Here is a 24,403-nt window from a genome sequence, read left to right on the forward strand (position 1 = left end):
CCACGGGGTACTCCCCTCCGCCTCCACGGGGTACTCCCCTCCGCCTCCACGGGGTACTCCCCTCCGCCTCCACGGGGTACTCCCCTCCACCTCTACGGGGTACTCCCCTCCACCTCTACGGGGTACTCCCCTCCACCTCTACGGGGTACTCCCCTCCACCTCTACGGGGTACTCCCCTCCGCCTCCACGGGGTACTCCCCTCCACCTCTACGGGGTACTCCCCTCCACCTCTACGGGGTACTCCCCTCCACCTCTACGGGGTACTCCCCTCCACCTCTACGGGGTACTCCCCTCCACCTCTACGGGGTACTCCCCTCCACCTCTACGGGGTACTCCCCTCCACCTCTACGGGGTACTCCCCTCCACCTCTACGGGGTACTCCCCTCCACCTCTACGGGGTACTCCCCTCCACCTCTACGGGGTACTCCCCTCCACCTCTACGGGGTACTCCCCTCCGCCTCTACGGGGTACTCCCCTCCGCCTCTACGGGGTACTCCCCTCCACCTCTACGGGGTACTCCTCTCTGCTATGACTTTAGCTGGAGTGTCTCACAAACAACCAGGTGAAAACAGAGAGGAAGAGTGTGTGATAGGTGGAGGATACTTGACTGATATGTAGAGCCCAGATACACATGCACTCTGTGTGGGGTTGAGTTCATTTTTGGTTTTGTGCAAAAGGTGACAAATGTGGTTGAATAAACAAAACCAAAGCAATAACAGAATATAACGAGGTTTCAAATAAAAGCATGAAATTACTGTGGAGTATTTCTCAACTTAAATAGGCATTCTGTGTCTACCAAATTGAAATGTTGTGCATAATGATAATGACTGCACAGATGGTCAATTGAAGGGGGGGGGGGGGGGGGGGAATGGGGGGGAATGAAAGGCCCAATGCAGCCGTTTATATATCGATATCAAATAATTTCTAGGTAACATGAAGCACCTTACTGTAATAGATGTCCATAAAAATGGGCAAAAATGGCTTTTTAGGAAGAAAAAAAACCCGCTCTAAAGCAAGAATTTAGCCGAGACTGGTCTGGGAGTGGTCTGAGTGGGAAGGGGGGAACTGAACACGAGCTGTTATTGGCAGAGAGGGTTTGGAAGTCTCTTTGCTATTGGTCTAGCAACCATTTTACCACATGGTGATGTCACCATGTAAAGGGGGGGAACTGAACACGAGCTGTTATTGGCAGAGAGGGTTTGGAAGTCTCTTTGCTATTGGTCTAGCAACAAATTTACCACATGGTGATGTCACCGTGTAAAGCCGAAATTCCCACCCAAACAAACCTGCTGATTAGAAGGCCCTGTGTAGATTGTATTTTCATCCAGCAACTATCAGGAAATAAAACTGATTTACGTTTTTTTTCTCACACTTTTACCATGCTAGTTTCATCAGCCGTTGTGCACTATGATAAAAACACCTGGAAACAGAATTCTGACGGCACTGGCCCTTAACAGAGACGAAAATCAGAAATGTCTAATATCACCCACCTAGCTGTACACTCCCCACAGCATCAACCTGAAGTCCTTAGGGAATGCATGTTTACGTCATTTAGCAGATCCACTTATCTAGAGAGACTTATTCATATATCTTACATATAACTTAGAACGCAGAATACCAAAACAAATTATACAGTAACAAACAAGTCAACCAGGGAAAATATATTGTCTTGGAGAACAAATTCAACTGTGATTTCAAAAATGAAGAGTAGAGAGAGTTGAAAATGTCAAGAGGTAATGCCATGAATGTGTGAGGAAAATCCCCATCAGATCTAACAGGATAAAAACCAAAGAAATGTAATGAGATATTAAAGTTCATTTTATCGAGGGGAAACGTATGTATAGGTGTGTGGATACATCTTCAGTCTCCACTTCAAAATAGCAACTGAAGTTACTTACGGGACAGAAAAATTCTTCAATTAATTAATATACAAAAGTAAAAAGAGAAAATATACTTTTTGTTCTCTGTACACAGCGTTACTCTTTTCGTAAAAAAAAAAAAAAAGAGCCTTCCTCCGTTTTTGCACGGCTAGCGTTTCTGGTAGGTACCGGCAGGGAGCTGATCTAGGTCCAGTCTGTCGACGTCAGAGATGAAACCCATAGACCTCTCTGATATCAGTCTAGTGGAATGTCGTCAGGGAGCCAGCTACCAACCGGTAACTAGCAACACTAGGTGCCAATCCCAACCATCTGTGGGGTGTGACTTTATAACTGTTCCTGGGTCAGCCCAGTCAAACGACACCTCGGGACCGGCTCCGCCACAGACAGGTATTCCACTGTTCTGGAGTCAGCCTTAACGACACAACTCAAAACCAGAGCTGTAGACTGGGTGGGACCGTTAAACTGTTTCTGCGTCAGTTTAGTAGTCATGACTGCATCCTCCATTAAACAACCAACAAACCCTCTGTTTCGGAGTCAGTCGCTAGTCGCCGAAAACAAAATCGTCAGTCTAGTGAGATCACGTCGGGGACGGCCCCGTAGAGGGATGCGGCCGCCGTCACATCAGCACTGGACCGACCTCCTACGCCGGGGTGTGTGTGTGAGTGCGTGGGGTGTGTGTGTGAGTGCGTGGGGTGTGTGTGAGAGTGTGTGGAGTGTGTGCTGTGAGTGTCTCTCAGACTGCTAGAGGACACTAGGCTACTGCTGCTGCCACCGCTGCTGTTTCCTCCACCATCACCACCGTTGACGGGCGCCAGCGAGCCAGAGGAGGGCGCCCCAGATTGGTCCAGGAACAGCTGGGACGAGGAAGAGGTGGTGTAGGGACGGAAGTGGTTGAGGAGGAGCTCGTGGTCGTCTGAGGCCGAGGCGGCGGCGGCGGCGGCCATCACCATGTTGTAATGCTTCAGAGGAGGACAAACAGGTACATTCACTTATATTCATCTTGTTACCAAACCCAAGTTCTGGGGACATCTTTAGAGGCTATATATAGTGTTGACTTCAGGAGGCCTACAGGGGGGGTTCCATCTAAAACATACCTGATGGTTGTCCCCTTGTAGAAAGGAGAAGAAATTCACATCTGTGAATAAAACAATGGACCAAACACAACATACGGTCATTCATTTTTATTCACAATGAACCATGATCAGTACAGGTTCAACTGACACAGACAAGTTAGTGTTTACTGTAAACAGGGACATACTGGTCTCCACAGACCCTGAGGAGACTCCTGAAGAAATGTGTCCAGGCAGTGTGTTGTACTAGGTTGGTGTGTGTGTGATTGTGTATGCGTGTGTGTGTGGTTGTGTATGGTTGTGTATGTGTGGTTGTGTAAGTGTGGTATTGTGTGTGTGTGGTTGTATATTTGTGGTTGTGTATGTGTATGTGTGTTACCTGTGAGCTGGTTTGGGGCGTGGTAATGTGTATGGTTGTGTGTGGTAATGTGTGTGGTTGTGTATGCGTGTGTTACCTGTGAGCTGGGTTGGGGCGTGGTAGTGTGTTACCTGTGAGCTGGGTTGGGGCGTGGTAGTGTGTTACCTGTGAGCTGGGTTGGGGCGTGGTAGTGTGTTACCTGTGAGCTGGGTTGGGGCGTGGTAGTGTGTATGTTACCTGTGAGCTGGGTTGGGGCGTGGTAGTGTGTTACCTGTGAGCTGGGTTGGGGCGTGGTAGTGTGTTACCTGTGAGCTGGGTTGGGGCGTGGTAGTGTGTTACCTGTGAGCTGGGTTGGGGCGTGGTAGTGTGTATGTTACCTGTGAGCTGGGATGGGGCGTGGTAGTGTGTTACCTGTGAGCTGGGTTGGGGCGTGGTAGTGTGTTACCTGTGAGCTGGGTTGGGGCGTGGTAGTGTGTATGTTACCTGTGAGCTGGGTTGGGGCGTGGTAGTGTGTTACCTGTGAGCTGGGTTGGGGCGTGGTAGTGTGTTACCTGTGAGCTGGGTTGGGGCGTGGTAGTATGTTACCTGTGAGCTGGGTTGGGGCGTGGTAGTGTGTTACCTGTGAGCTGGGTTGGGGCGTGGTAGTGTGTATGTTACCTGTGAGCTGGGATGGGGCGTGGTAGTGTGTTACCTGTGAGCTGGGTTGGGATGTGGTAGTGTGTTACCTGTGAGCTGGGTTGGGGCGTGGTAGTGTGTTACCTGTGAGCTGGGTTGGGGCGTGGTAGTGTGTGTGTTACCTGTGAGCTGGGATGGGGCGTGGTAGTGTGTTACCTGTGAGCTGGGTTGGGGCGTGGTAGTGTGTTACCTGTGAGCTGGGTTGGGGCGTGGTAGTGTGTTACCTGTGAGCTGGGTTGGGGCGTGGTAGTGTGTTACCTGTGAGCTGGGTTGGGGCGTGGTAGTGTGTATGTTACCTGTGAGCTGGGTTGGGGCGTGGTAGTGTGTTACCTGTGAGCTGGGTTGGGGCGTGGTAGTGTGTTACCTGTGAGCTGGGTTGGGGCGTGGTAGTGTGTTACCTGTGAGCTGGGTTGGGGCGTGGTAGTGTGTTACCTGTGAGCTGGGTTGGGGCGTGGTAGTGTGTATGTTACCTGTGAGCTGGGTTGGGGCGTGGTAGTGTGTTACCTGTGAGCTGGGTTGGGGCGTGGTAGTGTGTTACCTGTGAGCTGGGTTGGGGCGTGGTAGTGTGTATGTTACCTGTGAGCTGGGTTGGGGCGTGGTAGTGTGTTACCTGTGAGCTGGGTTGGGGCGTGGTAGTGTGTGTGTTACCTGTGAGCTGGGATGGGGCGTGGTAGTGTGTTACCTGTGAGCTGGGTTGGGGCGTGGTAGTGTGTGTGTTACCTGTGAGCTGGGATGGGGCGTGGTAGTGTGTTACCTGTGAGCTGGGTTGGGGCGTGGTAGTGTGTATGTTACCTGTGAGCTGGGTTGGGGCGTGGTAGTGTGTGTGTTACCTGTGAGCTGGGTTGGGGCGTGGTAGTGTGTTACCTGTGAGCTGGGTTGGGGCGTGGTAGTATGTTACCTGTGAGCTGGGTTGGGGCGTGGTAGTGTGTATGTTACCTGTGAGCTGGGATGGGGCGTGGTAGTGTGTTACCTGTGAGCTGGGATGGGGCGTGGTAGTGTGTTACCTGTGAGCTGGGTTGGGGCGTGGTAGTGTGTATGTTACCTGTGAGCTGGGATGGGGCGTGGTAGTGTGTTACCTGTGAGCTGGGATGGGGCGTGGTAGTGTGTTACCTGTGAGCTGGGTTGGGGCGTGGTAGTGTGTGTGTTACCTGTGAGCTGGGATGGGGCGTGGTAGTGTGTTACCTGTGAGCTGGGTTGGGGCGTGGTAGTGTGTTACCTGTGAGCTGGGTTGGGGCGTGGTAGTGTGTATGTTACCTGTGAGCTGGGTTGGGGCGTGGTAGTGTGTGTGTTACCTGTGAGCTGGGATGGGGCGTGATAGTGTGTTACCTGTGAGCTGGGTTGGGGCGTGGTAGTGTGTTACCTGTGAGCTGGGTTGGGGCGTGGTAGTGTGTTACCTGTGAGCTGGGTTGGGGCGTGGTAGTATGTTACCTGTGAGCTGGGTTGGGGCGTGGTAGTATGTTACCTGTGAGCTGGGTTGGGGCGTGGTAGTGTGTATGTTACCTGTGAGCTGGGTTGGGGCGTGGTAGTGTGTTACCTGTGAGCTGGGTTGGGGCGTGGTAGTGTGTATGTTACCTGTGAGCTGGGTTGGGGCGTGGTAGTGTGTTACCTGTGAGCTGGGTTGGGGCGTGGTAGTGTGTATGTTACCTGTGAGCTGGGATGGGGCGTGGTAGTGTGTTACCTGTGAGCTGGGTTGGGGCGTGGTAGTGTGTATGTTACCTGTGAGCTGGGTTGGGGCGTGGTAGTGTGTTACCTGTGAGCTGGGTTGGGGCGTGGTAGTGTGTATGTTACCTGTGAGCTGGGATGGGGCGTGGTAGTGTGTTACCTGTGAGCTGGGTTGGGGCGTGGTAGTGTGTGTGTTACCTGTGAGCTGGGATGGGGCGTGGTAGTGTGTTACCTGTGAGCTGGGTTGGGGCGTGGTAGTGTGTATGTTACCTGTGAGCTGGGTTGGGGCGTGGTAGTGTGTTACCTGTGAGCTGGGTTGGGGCGTGGTAGTGTGTGTGTTACCTGTGAGCTGGGATGGGGCGTGATAGTGTGTTACCTGTGAGCTGGGTTGGGGCGTGGTAGTATGTTACCTGTGAGCTGGGTTGGGGCGTGGTAGTATGTTACCTGTGAGCTGGGTTGGGGCGTGGTAGTGTGTTACCTGTGAGCTGGGTTGGGGCGTGGTAGTAGGGACGGTAGTCCTGGATGAGGGGAGGTACAGGGGGGATGTAGCTGGTGTCCACAGACGGCATGCTGGGGGTCCGGCTCACTGGGGACACCTGGTGGTGCAGGTTCAACACTCTGCAAACAAACACACACACACAGCACAGAAAGAGAGACAGACAGAGAGAATATTAACACACACAGAGGTGAGTGAGAGGTGTGTGAGAGGTGCGAGAGATGATAGAGGGGTGAGAGGTGCGAAATGGGTATGAGGGATGAGAGGGGAGGGAGGGGAGAGAGGGGCGGGAGGGGAAGGAGAGGTGAAAGGGGTGAGGGAGGCGAGAGGGGCGAGGGGGGTGAGATTGGTGTGAGGTGTATTGGTGGAGGTGGGCCTCACCCCTTGTTGACGATGGGAGGGGAGGTGGGGGACAGAGAGGGGCAGGGCCTCTTGAGGGGCGGTTGGTCATCATCGTCGTCCTCTGAGGAGCTGTCCAGGGTCAGGTCGATCACCTCCACCTTCATCCTACTACTGCCCCCGTTGTGGGACGACGAGCTCCTCTGTTCCCCTACCGCCGACCGGTGCAAGCCTGGGGGAGAGAGACACGGGAAACAATCAAATCAATATAGCTAGCCTATTTTGCAGTGATTTACACACCCCAGCCTAGAGCAAGTGGCAACACAGTGGAATAGTCATGAGACATATAGCGTAATGATAACAAGCCAGAATAATATCATCTAACACAACGAGAGACACTGGGTTTGCAGCCTGTTGTTCCAGCACTGTTCTAACACACATTCTGATACAAGGTCCAATGAACAGAGTAGTGGAATCAGGTATGTTAAAAGCAGCAGGGCTGGACCAAAAGCCTGCCCTTACACACCGCCTCTCTCACCTTCCAGTCCGTTGCTGTAGGAGGCTGACGAGACCTCCTGTACTTCCTTCTTTGTCCTCATGGGGGCCCAGTAGCCATCCTCCTTAAACTGGATCTCATCACAGTCTACACAGCTGTTCAGGATCTCCATAAACAACCTGGACAAGACAGACACACAGAAACAACAGTGTGAAGGTATACTGTACATGCAATGTCTTCACGTTGTGTTGCGGTCATTGTGTGTACGGTGTTATTCACGTTGTGTTACAGTCATTGTGTGTACAGTGTTATTCACGTTGTTTACTTGGTGTGTGTAAATACATCTATACACTACAGATTGTATAAAATAGAAAAGACCATCTGAATCTCTCCTGTAGGAATGAATAGAGTGGACTTGTATACAGTATAACTGAATAGAGTGGACTTGTATACAGTATAACTGAATAGAGTGGACTTGTATACAGTATAACTGAATAGAGTGGACCTGTATACAGTATAACTGAATAGAGTGGACTTGTATACAGTATAACTGAATAGAGTGGACCTGTATACAGTATAACTGAATAGAGTGGACTTGTATACAGTATAACTGAATAGAGTGGACTTGTATACAGTATAACTGAATAGAGTGGACCTGTATACAGTATAACTGAATAGAGTGGACTTGTATACAGTATAACTGAATAGAGTGGACTTGTATACAGTATAACTGAATAGAGTGGACTTGTATACAGTATAACTGAATAGAGTGGACTTGTATACAGTATAACTGAATAGAGTGGACTTGTATACAGTATAACTGAATAGAGTGGACTTGTATACAGTATAACTGAATAGAGTGGACTTGTATACAGTATAACTGAATAGAGTGGACTTGTATACAGTATAACTGAATAGAGTGGACTTGTATACAGTATAACTGAATAGAGTGGACTTGTATGCAGTATAACTGAATAGAGTGGACTTGTATGCAGTATAACTGAATAGAGTGGACTTGTATGCAGTATAACTGAATAGAGTGGACCTGTATACAGTATAACTGAATAGAGTGGACCTGTATACAGTATAACTGAATAGAGTGGACTTGTATACAGTATAACTGAATAGAGTGGACCTGTATACAGTATAACTGAATAGAGTGGACTTGTATACAGTATAACTGAATAGAGTGGACCTGTATACAGTATAACTGAATAGAGTGGACTTGTATACAGTATAACTGAATAGAGTGGACTTGTATACAGTATAACTGAATAGAGTGGACCTGTATACAGTATAACTGAGAAGGTTGTTTTTGTACATACTGTTGGTCAACTAGCGGAATCCCGTCCTATGGTTGGATGTGACTATCTGGATTCAATACCATTTCATGTTTGAAGAACACAACCACAGACCGTTCAACTCAACAACCCCCCAGCTAAGCACAAATTCATGCTGCTAATCAACTATTCTCAACTTCCTGATTATTTTGATCACTGCTCACCCAAAATGTCACCCTATGGGTGAATATTGAATTTGTGCAGAAAAATAAGTTGGTTGCAACTGGGGCCATGTAAAGACTTGTTGGGCTACACATTTTAAACCCATCAGGTCTGATGTGACCATTAAAGTCTGAAACTGGGCACAGAAAATAAAGAAACTAAACCCAGAGGAATATACAGTGGCCAGTGGCACGTTCCCAGATGATGTGCTTCTTTCCAGCCTGAAATTAAGAAAATCTGCACAAAATTGTAGGGGCAGACTCCGCCGCAAGTTTCTGTGATACGGTATAATAACATAGATGCATACAGTATACAACAGTGCCTTCAGAAAGTATTCATACCCCTTGACTTATTCCACATTTTGTTATGTTACAGCCTGAATTCAAAATGGATTAAATAGATACCCCCCCTCACCCATACACACACACACACACACAATACCCCATAATGACATCACAATACCCCATAATGACATCATAACACCCAATAATGACATCACAACACCCCATAATGACATCACAACACCCCATAATGACAAAGTGAAAACATGTTTTTAGACATTTTTGCACATTTTTTGAAAATGAAATACAGAAATATCTCACTTACATAAGTATTCACACCCCTGAGTCAATACTTTGCAGGAGCTCCTTTGGCAGTGATTACAGTAGAGTGTTTCTGGGTAAGTCTCTGAGATTTCTACACCTGGATTGTGCAACATTTTTCCATTATTCCTTTCAAAATACTTCAAGCTCTGTCAATTGGTTTTTAATCATTGCTTGACAACCATTTTCAGGACTTGCCATAGATTTTCAAGTAGATTTAAGTCAAAACTGTAACTAGGCCACTCATGAACATTCACTGTCTTCTTGTTAAGCAACTCCAGTGTAGATTTGGCCTTGTGTTTTTGTCCTACTGAAATGTGAATTCATCTCTGGTGGAAAGCAGACAACCTGGTTTTCCTCTAGGATTGTTCCTGTGTTTAGCTCCATTCAGTTTATTTTTTATCCTGAAATACTCCCCCAGTCCTTAACGATTACAAGCATACCCATAACATGATGCAACCACCACTATGCTGAAAATATGGAGAGTGGTACTCAGTAATGTGTTGTATTGAATTTGCCCCAAACATAAAACTTTGTATTCAGGACAAAAATATAATTGCTTTGCAACATTGTTTGTATTATTACTTTAGTCCCGTGTTGCAAACAGGATGCATGTTTTGGAATATTTTAATTCTGTAGAGACTTCCTTCCTTTCACTGTCATTTAGGTTAGTATTGTTGCGTACCTACAATGTTGTTTTCTCCAATCACAGCCATTCAACTCTGTAACTGTTTTATAGTCACCATTGGTCTCATGGTGAAATCCGTGAGCTGTTTCCTTCCTCTCCGGCAACTGAGTTAGGAAGGACACCTGTACCTCTGTAGTGACTGGGTGTATTGATACACCATCCAAAGTGTAATTACTAACTTTCCCATGCTCAAAGGGATATTCAATGTCTGCTTTTTATTTTATTTATTTTTTACCAATCTACCTATAGATGTCCTTCTCTGCCAGGCATTGGAAAACCTCTCTAGTCTTTGTGGTTGAATCTGTATTTGAAATTCACTGCTCGACTGAGGGACCTTACAGATAATTGTATGTGTGGTGTACAGAGATGAGGTAGTCATTCATGTTAAACACTATTATTGAGTCCATGAAACTTATTATGACTCCTGAACTTATTTAGGCTTGCCATGACAAAGGGGTTTGAATACTAACTGACTCAAGACATTTCAGCTTTTCATTTTTTATTAATTACTACAAATTTCAAAAAACATACTTCCACTTTGACATTATGGAGTATTGTGTGTAGACCAGAGACAATTAAAAAAATAATGTAAATCCATTTAAATTCAGGCTGTAACACAACAACATGTGAAATAAGTGAAGGGGCTTGAATCCTTTCTGAAAGGCCCGTAGGACCACTATGTTCTGTATTAAATAGAGACACTAAGAGCTGGTACAGGCTTGTGGGTCTCACCCGTCAATGATGAGATGTTCGTAGGGGGCTTTCTTATCACAGACGGGACAAACCCAGGTGGGTTTCTTCTCATTCATCTGGATGTACAGCGTAGCGTCAAAACACTGCAGGTGGGAACAGCTCAGTGCCCGGCACGGGATCATCAGACGCATCTTCCCCAGCTGCACACACACACACACCACAGACACACACACACACACACACCACAGACACACACACACCACAGACACACACACACACACCACAGACACACACACACACACCACAGACACACACACACCACAGACACACACACACACACACCACAGACACACACACACACACACACACACACACCACAGACACACACACACCACAGACACACACACACCACAGACACACACACACACACACACACACACACACACACACACACACACACACACACACAGTAGTTAAACGGTGATAGGGGTATTGAGACAAGTCGGGACACACACAGTAAAGCACAGTAATAGGGGTATTAACACAGAGTGTGTGTGTTTACCGGACAGAGCAGCGACACACGCAGGCTGGTGGTGGCGATTTCACTGTCTGGATCTGCGGTTAGCTTCTCTTTGACTGCAGGGGGACAGAGAACAGCATGAAGAAGAAGCAGCAATCATGACCACCTATACAAGACCTGCACAAGCCTCTACAGTACATGAACACTTCACTTGGAATATAGTACAGAGCGCCATGACAATACAGAACGAGATGCCTGGTTTCAACAGGCCAGAACTAAACATGTAGCTAGATACACGTGTGTCATGGACCCGTTCAGCCAGAGCCATACATTTAACCTAGCATGCTAACAGTGCTAACAGTGTAAACAGTGTGTCGTCCTGGCAACCCTTACTGAGTGCTCTGGAATGGTCTGGGTTCCTGATGCCTTTGGACCGTAGTCTCTGCAACAGTACTGTGGACGACTGCTGCTTGACCAGGTACACCGCCATAGAGTAGCTCTGAAAACACAGAAGGTGCTGTAGGGTTGTTAAAATCACTCTCTTTTTCATCCGGATCACTGCACTTTTATTCATGTGTTTTTGCCCCACTGTTCTTACCAAACCAAAACATTATTTATACAGAGCATTTCTTACAAGAGTAAAGTCTAAGTGCTTAAAGCATCAAATAAATTGGCCTCCCGAGTGGCGCAGACGTCTAAAGACATCTGTATCGCAGTGCTTGAGGCACCACTATAAACCCGGGTTCGATCCTGGGCCGTCCACGACCGGGAGACCCATGAGGCGGTGCACAATTGGCCCAGGTTAGGGGAGGGTTTGGCCGGCCGGCATGTCCTTGTCCTATCGCGCTCTAGCGACTCCTGTGGCGGGCCGGGGGGAGTGCACACTGACACGGTCGCCAGGTGCACGGTGTTTCCTCCGACACATCGGTGCGGCTGGCTTCCGGGGTAAGCGAACAATGTGTCAAGAAGCAGTGCGGCTAGGCGGGGTCGTGTTTCGGAGGACGCGTGGCTCTCGACCTTTCACCTCTCCCGAGTCCGTATGGGAGTTGCAACGATGGGACAAGACTAACTACCAATTGGATACCAGGAATTTGGGTAGAAAAGGGGGCAATAATAAACAAATAAAAACATTTAAAACATTAAATAAAAAAAAAATATATAAAAATACAACAACAAAATAATAATAAAAAGGTCAGAAAGAAACTAAATGTTTTCTATAAATGTTTACAATTAAGATAGACAACAATCAAATGAAGATAATTTTAAATGTATCATCTTATCATATCTTACCCTTCCAACCTCTGAGGTCCAAGACACCACGATGGTGTTGGGGACTGTGGTGGATAGTCTGACCACTGAGGTAATGTTGATGGGCCGGCTGGGGCGCTTCGGCTCCACACCGTTTTTCGTTGGAGGAAGATAACCCTGAGAGGTGGGGAGAGACGGATAGAGAAAGAGAGAGGGAGGGAGAGAGACAGGTGGAAAGAGAGAGAGAGGGAGGGAGGGAGAAAGGGAGGGAGAGGGGGGAGAAAGAGAGGGGGAAAAGTCACACCACATCTCAATCAAATGTTTATTGTAATTGAATGTATGGTTTGTGTTTAACTAACAGTACTGTGTTTAACTAGCAGTACTGTACAGTGTGTAACTAGCAGTACTGTACAGTGTGTAACTAGCAGTAACTAGCAGTACTGTACAGTGTGTAACTAGCAGTAACTAACAGTACTGTACAGTGTGTAACTAACAGTAACTAACAGTACTGTACAGTGTGTAACTAACAGTAACTAGCAGTACTGTACAGTGTGTAACTAGCAGTACTGTACAGTGTGTAACTATCAGTACTGTACAGTGTGTAACTAGCAGTACTGTACAGTGTGTAACTAGCAGTACTGCACAGTGTGTAAGTAGGAGTAACTAACAGTACTGTACAGTGTGTAACTAACAGTACTGTACAGTGTGTAACTAGCAGTACTGCACAGTGTGTAACTAGGAGTACTGTACAGTGTGTAACTAACAGTAACTAACAGTAACTAGCAGTACTGTACAGTGTGTAACTAGCAGTAACTAACAGTACTGTACAGTGTGTAACTAGCAGTACTGTACAGTGTGTAACTAACAGTACTGTACAGGGTGTAACTAACAGTACTGTACAGGGTGTAACTAACAGTACTGCACAGTGTGTAACTAACAGTACTGTACAGTGTGTAACTAACAGTACTGTACAGTGTGTAACTAGCAGTACTGTACAGTGTGTAACTAACAGTACTGTACAGGGTGTAACTAACAGTACTGTACAGTGTGTAACTAACAGTACTGTACAGGGTGTAACTAACAGTACAGTACAGTGTGTAACTAACAGTAACTAGCAGTACTGTACAGTGTGTAACTAACAGTACAGTACAGGGTGTAACTAACAGTACTGTACAGGGTGTAACTAACAGTACAGTGTGTAACTAACAGTAACTAGCAGTACTGTACAGTGTGTAACTAACAGTACTGCACAGGGTGTAACTAACAGTAACTAGCAGTACTGTACAGTGTGTAACTAACAGTACTGTACAGTGTGTAACTAACAGTACAGTACAGTGTGTAACTAACAGTAACTAGCAGTACTGTACAGTGTGTAACTAACAGTACTGTACAGTGTGTAACTAACAGTACAGTACAGTGTGTAACTAACAGTAACTAGCAGTACTGTACAGTGTGTAACTAGCAGTACTGTACAGCGTGTAACTAGCAGTACTGTACAGTGTGTAACTAACAGTACTGTACAGTGTGTAACTAACAGTACAGTACAGTGTGTAACTAACAGTAACTAGCAGTACTGTACAGTGTGTAACTAACAGTACTGTACAGTGTGTAACTAACAGTACTGCACAGGGTGTAACTAACAGTAACTAGCAGTACTGTACAGTGTGTAACTAACAGTACTGTACAGGGTGTAACTAACAGTACAGTGTGTAACTAACAGTAACTAGCAGTACTGTACAGTGTGTAACTAACAGTACTGCACAGGGTGTAACTAACAGTAACTAGCAGTACTGTACAGTGTGTAACTAACAGTACTGTACAGTGTGTAACTAACAGTACAGTACAGTGTGTAACTAACAGTAACTAGCAGTACTGTACAGTGTGTAACTAACAGTACTGTACAGTGTGTAACTAACAGTACAGTACAGTGTGTAACTAACAGTAACTAGCAGTACTGTACAGTGTGTAACTAGCAGTACTGTACAGCGTGTAACTAGCAGTACTGTACAGTGTGTAACTAACAGTACTGTACAGTGTGTAACTAACAGTACAGTACAGTGTGTAACTAACAGTAACTAGCAGTACTGTACAGTGTGTAACTAACAGTACTGTACAGTGTGTAACTAACAGTACTGCACAGGGTGTAACTAACAGTAACTAGCAGTACTGTACAGTGTGTAACTAACAGTACTGTACAGGGTGTAACTAACAGTACAGTGTGTAACTAACAGTAACTAGCAGTACTGTACAGTGTGTAACTAACAGTACTGCACAGGGTGTAACTAACAGTAACTAGCAGTACTGTACAGTGTGTAACTAACAGTACTGTACAGTGTGTAACTAACAGTACAGTACAGTGTGTAACTAACAGTAACTAGCAGTACTGTACAGTGTGTAACTAACAGTACTGTACAGTGTGTAACTAACAGTACAGTACAGTGTGTAACTAACAGTAACTAGCAGTACTGTACAGTGTGTAACTAGCAGTACTGTACAGTGTGTAACTAACAGTACTGTACAGTGTGTAACTAACAGTACTGTACAGTGTGTAACTAACAGTACAGTACAGTGTGTAACTAACAGTAACTAGCAGTACTGTACAGTGTGTAACTAACAGTACTGTACAGGGTGTAACTAACAGTAACTAGCAGTACTGTACAGTGTGTAACTAACAGTACTGTACAGTGTGTAACTAGCAGTACTGCACAGTGTGTGGAGTTGTGTTTCTTACCGGGAGGTTGCATGGCTTCCCGTTCACCTTCACACACAGATTGGGCGGAAAGTGGTCTTCCTGAGGACAACTCGTCTCAGAGAGACAAAACCTGCGCGCGCGCACGCGCACACACACACACACACACACACACACACACACACACACACAATAATGGGCATATTGCAATGAAGAATGGCCACTAGATTATGGCCAGCTGATCTCTCGGTAAACCATCAATACGTGCAAAATTCACCTGCACAGCTCATCTCAATTGCATCCAGCATTGGCCACCCCCTAAGACAGATGTCAGGGTTATGTTTCTACCCCCTAAGACAGATGTCAGGGTTATGTTTCCACCCCCTAAGACAGATGTCAGGGTTAGGTTCCCACCCCCTAAGACAGATGTCAGGGTTAGGTTCCCACCCCCTAAGACAGATGTCAGGGTTAGGTTCCCACCCCCTAAGACAGATGTCAGGGTTATGTTCCCACCCCCTAAGACAGATGTCAGGGTTATGTTCCCACCCCCTAAGACAGATGTCAGGGTTAGGTTCCCACCCCCTAAGACAGATGTCAGGGTTAGGTTTCCACCCCCTAAGACAGATGTCAGGGTTATGTTCCCACCCCCTAAGACAGATGTCAGGGTTATGTTCCCACCCCCTAAGACAGATGTCAGGGTTAGGTTCCCACCCCCTAAGACAGATGTCAGGGTTATGTTTCCACCCCCTAACCCCTCCCTAAGACAGATGTCAGGGTTATGTTTCCACTCCCTAAGACAGATGTCAGGGTTATGTTTCCACTCCCTAAGACAGATGTCAGGGTTGTTTCCACCCCCTAATCCCTCCCTAAAACAGATGTCAGGGTTAGGTTCCCACCCCCTAAGACAGATGTCAGGGTTATGTTTCCACCCCCTAATCCCTCCCTAAGACAGACGTCAGGGTTAGGTTCCCACCCCCTAAGACAGATGTCAGGGTTATGTTTCTACCCCCTAAGACAGATGTCAGGGTTATGTTTCCACCCCCTAAGACAGATGTCAGGGTTATGTTTCCACCCCCTAAGACAGATGTCAGGGTTATGTTTCCACCCCCTAACCACCCCCTAAGACAGATGTCAGGGTTATGTTTCCACCCCCTAACCACCCCCTAAGACAGATGTCAGGGTTATGTTTCCACCCCCTAACCACCCCCTAAGACAGATGTCAGGGTTATGTTTCCACCCCCTAACCACCCCCTAAGACAGATGTCAGGGTTAGGTTCCCACCCCCTAAGACAGATGTCAGGGTTATGTTTCCACCCCCTAAGACAGATGTCAGGGTTAGGTTCCCACCCCCTAAGACAGATGTCAGGGTTAGGTTCCCACCCCCTAAGACAGATGTCAGGGTTATGTTCCCACCCCCTAAGACAGATGTCAGGGTTATGTTCCCACCCCCTAAGACAGATGTCAGGGTTATGTTTCCACCCCCTAAGACAGATGTCAGGGTTAGGTTCCCACCCCCTAAGACAGATGTCAGGGTTAGGTTCCCACCCCCTAAGACAGATGTCAGGGTTATGTTTCCACCCCCTAAGACAGATGTCAGGGTTATGTTCCCACCCCCTAAGACAGATGTCAGGGTTATGTTTCCACCCCCTAACCCCTCCCTAAGACAGATGTCAGGGTTATGTTTCAGATCCCTAAGACAGATGTCAGGGTTATGTTTCCACTCCCTAAGACAGATGTCAGGGTTGTTTCCACCCCCTAATCCCTCCCTAAGACAGATGTCAGGGTTAGGTTCCCACCCCCTAAGACAGATGTCAGGGTTATGTTTCCACCCCCTAATCCCTCCCTAAAACAGATGTCAGGGTTAGGTTCCCACCCCCTAAGACAGATGTCAGGGTTATGTTTCCACCCCCTAAGACAGATGTCAGGGTTATGTTTCTACCCCCTAAGACAGATGTCAGGGTTATGTTTCCACCCCCTAAGACAGATGTCAGGGTTATGTTTCCACCCCCTAAGACAGATGTCAGGGTTATGTTTCCACCCCCTAAGACAGATGTCAGGGTTATGTTTCTACCCCCTAAGACAGATGTCAGGGTTATGTTTCCACCCCCTAAGACAGATGTCAGGGTTATGTTTCCACCCCCTAAGACAGATGTCAGGGTTATGTTTCCACCCCCTAAGACAGATGTCAGGGTTATGTTTCCACCCCCTAAGACAGATGTCAGGGTTATGTTTCTATCCTCATTGCAACCAACATTTTTCAAAATAATTTCACCTTCTGGTGGGAATTATCTTTGAAACACTTTAGTACGGCAATTTATAAAATAAAAAAATTCCCTATTTTTCTCCCCAATTTCATGCTATCCAATTGGTAGTTAGTCTCGTCTCATCCCGTACGGACTCGGGAGAGGCGAAGGTCGAGAGCCGTGCGTCCTCCGAAACCCAGCCAAGCTGCACTGCTTCTTGACACAATGCCCACTTAACCTGGAAACCAGCCGGGCCAGCCAGTCGCACCAACGTGTCAGAGGAAACACACATGTTGTTTGCATGGAAACATCCTGGTGTGGGATACATTTTTACTTTCCAATTCATGGAAATTCATTCATTATTTTATTTGTCGTAATAAAACATTTTTTATTTCTTATCAAGAGGTTTGAGGGAAAAATGTTCTATGTTGTGTGGTTATAAACATGGTTTTGTTGTGTTCGTGGTTGGGCTGGTAGTTTATAGTAACGTGTTTATGTTGTGTGGTTATAAACATGGTTGTGTTCGTGGTTGGGCTGGTAGTTTATAGTAACATGGTTGTGTTGTGTTCGTGGTGGGGCTGGTAGTTTATAGTAACGTGTTTATGTTGTGTGGTTATAACATGGTTGTGTTGTGTTCGTGGTGGGGCTGGTAGTTTATAGTAACGTGTTTATGTTGTGTGGTTATAACATGTTTATGTTGTGTTCGTGGTTGGGCTGGTAGTTTATAGTAACGTGTTTATGTTGTGTGGTTATAAACATGGTTGTGTTGTGTTCGTGGTGGGGCTGGTAGTTTATAGTAACATGGTTGTGTTCGTGGTGGGGCTGGTAGTTTATAGTAACGTGTTTATGTTGTGTGGTTATAAACATGGTTGTGTTCGTGGTGGGGCTGGTAGTTTATAGTAACATGGTTATGTTGTGTGGTTATAAACATGGTTGTGTTCGTGGTTGGGCTGGTAGTTTATAGTAACGTGTTTATGTTGTGTGGTTATAAACATGGTTGTGTTCGTGGTTGGGCTGGTAGTTTATAGTAACATGTTTATGTTGTGTGGTTATAAACATGGTTGTGTTCGTGGTTGGGCTGGTAGTTTATAGTAACGTGTTTATGTTGTGTGGTTATAAACATGGTTGTGTTGTGTTCGTGGTGGGGCTGGTAGTTTATAGTAACGTGTTTATGTTGTGTGGTTATAAACATGGTTGTGTTGTGTTCGTGGTGGGGCTGGTAGTTTATAGTAACGTGTTTATGTTGTGTGGTTATAAACATGGTTGTGTTCGTGGTTGGGCTGGTAGTTTATAGTAACGTGTTTATGTTGTGTTCGTGGTTGGGCTGGTAGTTTATAGTAACATGTTTATGTTGTGTGGTTATAAACATGGTTGTGTTCGTGGTTGGGCTGGTAGTTTATAGTAACATGTTTATGTTGTGTGGTTATAAACATGGTTGTGTTCGTGGTTGGGCTGGTAGTTTATAGTAACGTGTTTATGTTGTGTGGTTATAAACATGGTTGTGTTCGTGGTTGGGCTGGTAGTTTATAGTAACATGTTTATGTTGTGTGGTTATAAACATGGTTTTGTTGTGTTCGTGGTGGGGCTGGTAGTTTATAGTAACATGGTTGTGTTGTGTGGTTATAAACATGGTTGTGTTGTGTTCGTGGTTGGGCTGGTAGTTTATAGTAACATGGTTGTGTTCGTGGTTGGGCTGGTAGTTTATAGTAACATGGTTGTGTTGTGTTCGTGGTGGGGCTGGTAGTTTATAGTAACGTGTTTATGTTGTGTGGTTATAAACATGGTTGTGTTCGTGGTTGGGCTGGTAGTTTATAGTAACATGTTTATGTTGTGTTGTTATAAACATGGTTTTGTTGTGTTCGTGGTGGGGCTGGTAGTTTATAGTAACGTGTTTATGTTGTGTGGTTATAAACATGGTTGTGTTCGTGGTTGGGCTGGTAGTTTATAGTAACGTGTTTATGTTGTGTGGTTATAAACATGGTTGTGTTCGTGGTGGGGCTGGTAGTTTATAGTAACGTGTTTATGTTGTGTGGTTATAAACATGGTTGTGTTGTGTTCGTGGTGGGGCTGGTAGTTTATAGTAACATGGTTGTGTTGTGTTCGTGGTGGGGCTGGTAGTTTATAGTAACATGTTCTATGTTGTGTGGTTATAAACATGGTTGTGTTCGTGGTGGGGCTGGTAGTTTATAGTAACATGTTCTATGTTGTGTGGTTATAAACATGGTTGTGTTCGTGGTTGGGCTGGTAGTTTATAGTAACATGGTTGTGTTGTGTGGTTATAAACATGGTTGTGTTGTGTTCGTGGTGGGGCTGGTAGTTTATAGTAACGTGTTTATGTTGTGTGGTTATAAACATGGTTGTGTTGTGTTCGTGGTGGGGCTGGTAGTTTATAGTAACATGTTTATGTTGTGTGGTTATAAACATGGTTGTGTTCGTGGTTGGGCTGGTAGTTTATAGTAACATGTTTATGTTGTGTGGTTATAAACATGGTTGTGTTCGTGGTTGGGCTGGTAGTTTATAGTAACATGTTTATGTTGTGTGGTTATAAACATGGTTGTGTTCGTGGTTGGGCTGGTAGTTTATAGTAACGTGTTTATGTTGTGTGGTTATAAACATGGTTGTGTTCGTGGTTGGGCTGGTAGTTTATAGTAACGTGTTTATGTTGTGTGGTTATAAACATGGTTGTGTTCGTGGTTGGGCTGGTAGTTTATAGTAACATGGTTGTGTTCGTGGTGGGGCTGGTAGTTTATAGTAACATGGTTGTGTTGTGTTCGTGGTGGGGCTGGTAGTTTATAGTAACGTGTTTATGTTGTGTGGTTATAAACATGGTTGTGTTCGTGGTTGGGCTGGTAGTTTATAGTAACATGGTTGTGTTCGTGGTTGGGCTGGTAGTTTATAGTAACATGGTTGTGTTCGTGGTGGGGCTGGTAGTTTATAGTAACGTGTTTATGTTGTGTGGTTATAAACATGGTTTTGTTGTGTTCGTGGTGGGGCTGGTAGTTTATAGTAACGTGTTTATGTTGTGTGGTTATAAACATGGTTGTGTTCGTGGTTGGGCTGGTAGTTTATAGTAACGTGTTTATGTTGTGTGGTTATAAACATGGTTGTGTTCGTGGTGGGGCTGGTAGTTTATAGTAACATGTTCTATGTTGTGTGGTTATAAACATGGTTGTGTTCGTGGTGGGGCTGGTAGTTTATAGTAACATGTTCTATGTTGTGTGGTTATAAACATGGTTGTGTTCGTGGTGGGGCTGGTAGTTTATAGTAACATGTTTGTGTTCGTGGTGGGGCTGGTAGTTTATAGTAACGTGTTTATGTTGTGTGGTTATAAACATGGTTGTGTTCGTGGTTGGGCTGGTAGTTTATAGTAACGTGTTTATGTTGTGTGGTTATAAACATGGTTGTGTTGTGTTCGTGGTTGGGCTGGTAGTTTATAGTAACGTGTTTATGTTGTGTGGTTATAAACATGGTTGTGTTCGTGGTTGGGCTGGTAGTTTATAGTAACATGGTTGTGTTGTGTGGTTATAAACATGGTTTTGTTGTGTTCGTGGTGGGGCTGGTAGTTTATAGTAACGTGTTTATGTTGTGTGGTTATAAACATGGTTTTGTTGTGTTCGTGGTGGGGCTGGTAGTTTATAGTAACATGGTTGTGTTGTGTTCGTGGTGGGGCTGGTAGTTTATAGTAACGTGTTTATGTTGTGTGGTTATAAACATGGTTTTGTTGTGTTCGTGGTTGGGCTGGTAGTTTATAGTAACATGGTTGTGTTCGTGGTGGGGCTGGTAGTTTATAGTAACGTGTTTATGTTGTGTGGTTATAAACATGGTTGTGTTGTGTTCGTGGTGGGGCTGGTAGTTTATAGTAACGTGTTTATGTTGTGTGGTTATAAACATGGTTGTGTTCGTGGTTGGGCTGGTAGTTTATAGTAACGTGTTTATGTTGTGTGGTTATAAACATGGTTTTGTTGTGTTCGTGGTGGGGCTGGTAGTTTATAGTAACATGGTTGTGTTGTGTGGTTATAAACATGGTTGTGTTGTGTTCGTGGTGGGGCTGGTAGTTTATAGTAACGTGTTTATGTTGTGTGGTTATAAACATGGTTGTGTTCGTGGTTGGGCTGGTAGTTTATAGTAACGTGTTTATGTTGTGTGGTTATAAACATGGTTTTGTTGTGTTCGTGGTGGGGCTGGTAGTTTATAGTAACATGGTTGTGTTGTGTGGTTATAAACATGGTTGTGTTGTGTTCGTGGTGGGGCTGGTAGTTTATAGTAACGTGTTTATGTTGTGTGGTTATAAACATGGTTGTGTTCGTGGTTGGGCTGGTAGTTTATAGTAACGTGTTTATGTTGTGTGGTTATAAACATGGTTTTGTTGTGTTCGTGGTGGGGCTGGTAGTTTATAGTAACATGGTTGTGTTGTGTGGTTATAAACATGGTTGTGTTGTGTTCGTGGTGGGGCTGGTAGTTTATAGTAACGTGTTTATGTTGTGTGGTTATAAACATGGTTGTGTTCGTGGTTGGGCTGGTAGTTTATAGTAACATGGTTGTGTTGTGTTCGTGGTTGGGCTGGTAGTTTATAGTAACATGGTTGTGTTGTGTGGTTATAAACATGGTTGTGTTCGTGGTTGGGCTGGTAGTTTATAGTAACGCGTTTATGTTGTGTGGTTATAAACATGGTTGTGTTCGTGGTGGGGCTGGTAGTTTATAGTAACGTGTTTATGTTGTGTGGTTATAAACATGGTTGTGTTCGTGGTTGGGCTGGTAGTTTATAGTAACGTGTTTATGTTGTGTGGTTATAAACATGGTTGTGTTCGTGGTTGGGCTGGTAGTTTATAGTAACATGGTTGTGTTCGTGGTGGGGCTGGTAGTTTATAGTAACATGGTTGTGTTCGTGGTTGGGCTGGTAGTTTATAGTAACATGGTTGTGTTCGTGGTGGGGCTGGTAGTTTATAGTAACGTGTTTATGTTGTGTGGTTATAAACATGGTTGTGTTCGTGGTGGGGCTGGTAGTTTATAGTAACATGTTCTATGTTGTGTGGTTATAAACATGGTTGTGTTCGTGGTTGGGCTGGTAGTTTATAGTAAGTGGTTTATGTTGTGTGGTTATGAACATGGTTGTGTTGTGTTCGTGGTGGGGCTGGTAGTTTATAGTAACATGTTTATGTTGTGTGGTTATAAACATGGTTGTGTTCGTGGTTGGGCTGGTAGTTTATAGTAACATGTTTATGTTGTGTGGTTATAAACATGGTTGTGTTCGTGGTTGGGCTGGTAGTTTATAGTAACATGTTTATGTTGTGTGGTTATAAACATGGTTGTGTTCGTGGTTGGGCTGGTAGTTTATAGTAACGTGTTTATGTTGTGTGGTTATAAACATGGTTGTGTTCGTGGTTGGGCTGGTAGTTTATAGTAACGTGTTTATGTTGTGTGGTTATAAACATGGTTGTGTTCGTGGTTGGGCTGGTAGTTTATAGTAACATGGTTGTGTTCGTGGTGGGGCTGGTAGTTTATAGTAACATGGTTGTGTTGTGTTCGTGGTGGGGCTGGTAGTTTATAGTAACGTGTTTATGTTGTGTGGTTATAAACATGGTTGTGTTCGTGGTTGGGCTGGTAGTTTATAGTAACATGGTTGTGTTCGTGGTGGGGCTGGTAGTTTATAGTAACATGGTTGTGTTCGTGGTTGGGCTGGTAGTTTATAGTAACATGGTTGTGTTCGTGGTTGGGCTGGTAGTTTATAGTAACATGTTTATGTTGTGTGGTTATAAACATGGTTGTGTTCGTGGTTGGGCTGGTAGTTTATAGTAACGTGTTTATGTTGTGTGGTTATAAACATGGTTGTGTTGTGTTCGTGGTGGGGCTGGTAGTTTATAGTAACGTGTTTATGTTGTGTGGTTATAAACATGGTTGTGTTGTGTTCGTGGTGGGGCTGGTAGTTTATAGTAACATGGTTGTGTTGTGTTCGTGGTGGGGCTGGTAGTTTATAGTAACATGTTTATGTTGTGTGGTTATAAACATGGTTGTGTTCGTGGTTGGGCTGGTAGTTTATAGTAACGTGTTTATGTTGTGTGGTTATAAACATGGTTGTGTTCGTGGTTGGGCTGGTAGTTTATAGTAACGTGTTTATGTTGTGTGGTTATAAACATGGTTTTGTTGTGTTCGTGGTGGGGCTGGTAGTTTATAGTAACATGTTTATGTTGTGTTGTTATAAACATGGTTTTGTTGTGTTCGTGGTGGGGCTGGTAGTTTATAGTAACATGTTTATGTTGTGTGGTTATAAACATGGTTTTGTTGTGTTCGTGGTGGGGCTGGTAGTTTATAGTAACGTGTTTATGTTGTGTGGTTATAAACATGGTTGTGTTCGTGGTGGGGCTGGTAGTTTATAGTAACGTGTTTATGTTGTGTGGTTATAAACATGGTTGTGTTGTGTTCGTGGTGGGGCTGGTAGTTTATAGTAACGTGTTTATGTTGTGTGGTTATAAACATGGTTGTGTTCGTGGTGGGGCTGGTAGTTTATAGTAACATGTTCTATGTTGTGTGGTTATAAACATGGTTGTGTTCGTGGTTGGGCTGGTAGTTTATAGTAACGTGTTTATGTTGTGTGGTTATAAACATGGTTGTGTTGTGTTCGTGGTGGGGCTGGTAGTTTATAGTAACATGTTTATGTTGTGTGGTTATAAACATGGTTGTGTTCGTGGTTGGGCTGGTAGTTTATAGTAACATGTTTATGTTGTGTGGTTATAAACATGGTTGTGTTCGTGGTTGGGCTGGTAGTTTATAGTAACATGTTTATGTTGTGTGGTTATAAACATGGTTGTGTTCGTGGTTGGGCTGGTAGTTTATAGTAACGTGTTTATGTTGTGTGGTTATAAACATGGTTGTGTTCGTGGTTGGGCTGGTAGTTTATAGTAACGTGTTTATGTTGTGTGGTTATAAACATGGTTGTGTTCGTGGTTGGGCTGGTAGTTTATAGTAACATGGTTGTGTTCGTGGTGGGGCTGGTAGTTTATAGTAACATGGTTGTGTTGTGTTCGTGGTGGGGCTGGTAGTTTATAGTAACGTGTTTATGTTGTGTGGTTATAAACATGGTTGTGTTCGTGGTTGGGCTGGTAGTTTATAGTAACATGGTTGTGTTCGTGGTTGGGCTGGTAGTTTATAGTAACATGGTTGTGTTCGTGGTGGGGCTGGTAGTTTATAGTAACGTGTTTATGTTGTGTGGTTATAAACATGGTTTTGTTGTGTTCGTGGTGGGGC

At 45.0% G+C, this 24,403-nt stretch overlaps 1 protein-coding gene across 2 annotated transcripts in view; it reads right to left on the bottom strand.

Annotated features, from left to right (window-relative positions):
• Positions 1 to 1,989: 1,989 nt before the first annotated feature.
• The window catches only part of LOC118936482 (E3 SUMO-protein ligase PIAS1-like), a 122,435-nt gene continuing 100,021 nt past the window's right edge, over positions 1,990 to 24,403 (bottom strand). Inside the window, exons 5-14 of one of the 2 annotated variants that reach the window (XM_036981423.1) lie at positions 14,961 to 15,051; positions 12,272 to 12,406; positions 11,375 to 11,480; positions 11,024 to 11,097; positions 10,501 to 10,661; positions 7,019 to 7,155; positions 6,523 to 6,712; positions 6,124 to 6,263; positions 2,975 to 3,015; positions 1,990 to 2,839 (exon numbers count right to left, since the gene is read on the bottom strand). In XM_036981423.1, the coding sequence (XP_036837318.1) occupies positions 2,444 to 2,839; positions 2,975 to 3,015; positions 6,124 to 6,263; positions 6,523 to 6,712; positions 7,019 to 7,155; positions 10,501 to 10,661; positions 11,024 to 11,097; positions 11,375 to 11,480; positions 12,272 to 12,406; positions 14,961 to 15,051 (1,471 nt within the window). In that variant the 3' untranslated portion in view covers positions 1,990 to 2,443. Of the gene's footprint in view, positions 2,840 to 2,974; positions 3,016 to 6,123; positions 6,264 to 6,522; positions 6,713 to 7,018; positions 7,156 to 10,500; positions 10,662 to 11,023; positions 11,098 to 11,374; positions 11,499 to 12,271; positions 12,407 to 14,960; positions 15,052 to 24,403 lie in introns of both variants that reach the window. The other variant, XM_036981422.1, reaches the window with a different exon arrangement.

Source organism: Oncorhynchus mykiss, chromosome 6 (assembly GCF_013265735.2).
Source record: "Oncorhynchus mykiss isolate Arlee chromosome 6, USDA_OmykA_1.1, whole genome shotgun sequence".
NCBI lineage: Eukaryota > Metazoa > Chordata > Actinopteri > Salmoniformes > Salmonidae > Oncorhynchus > Oncorhynchus mykiss.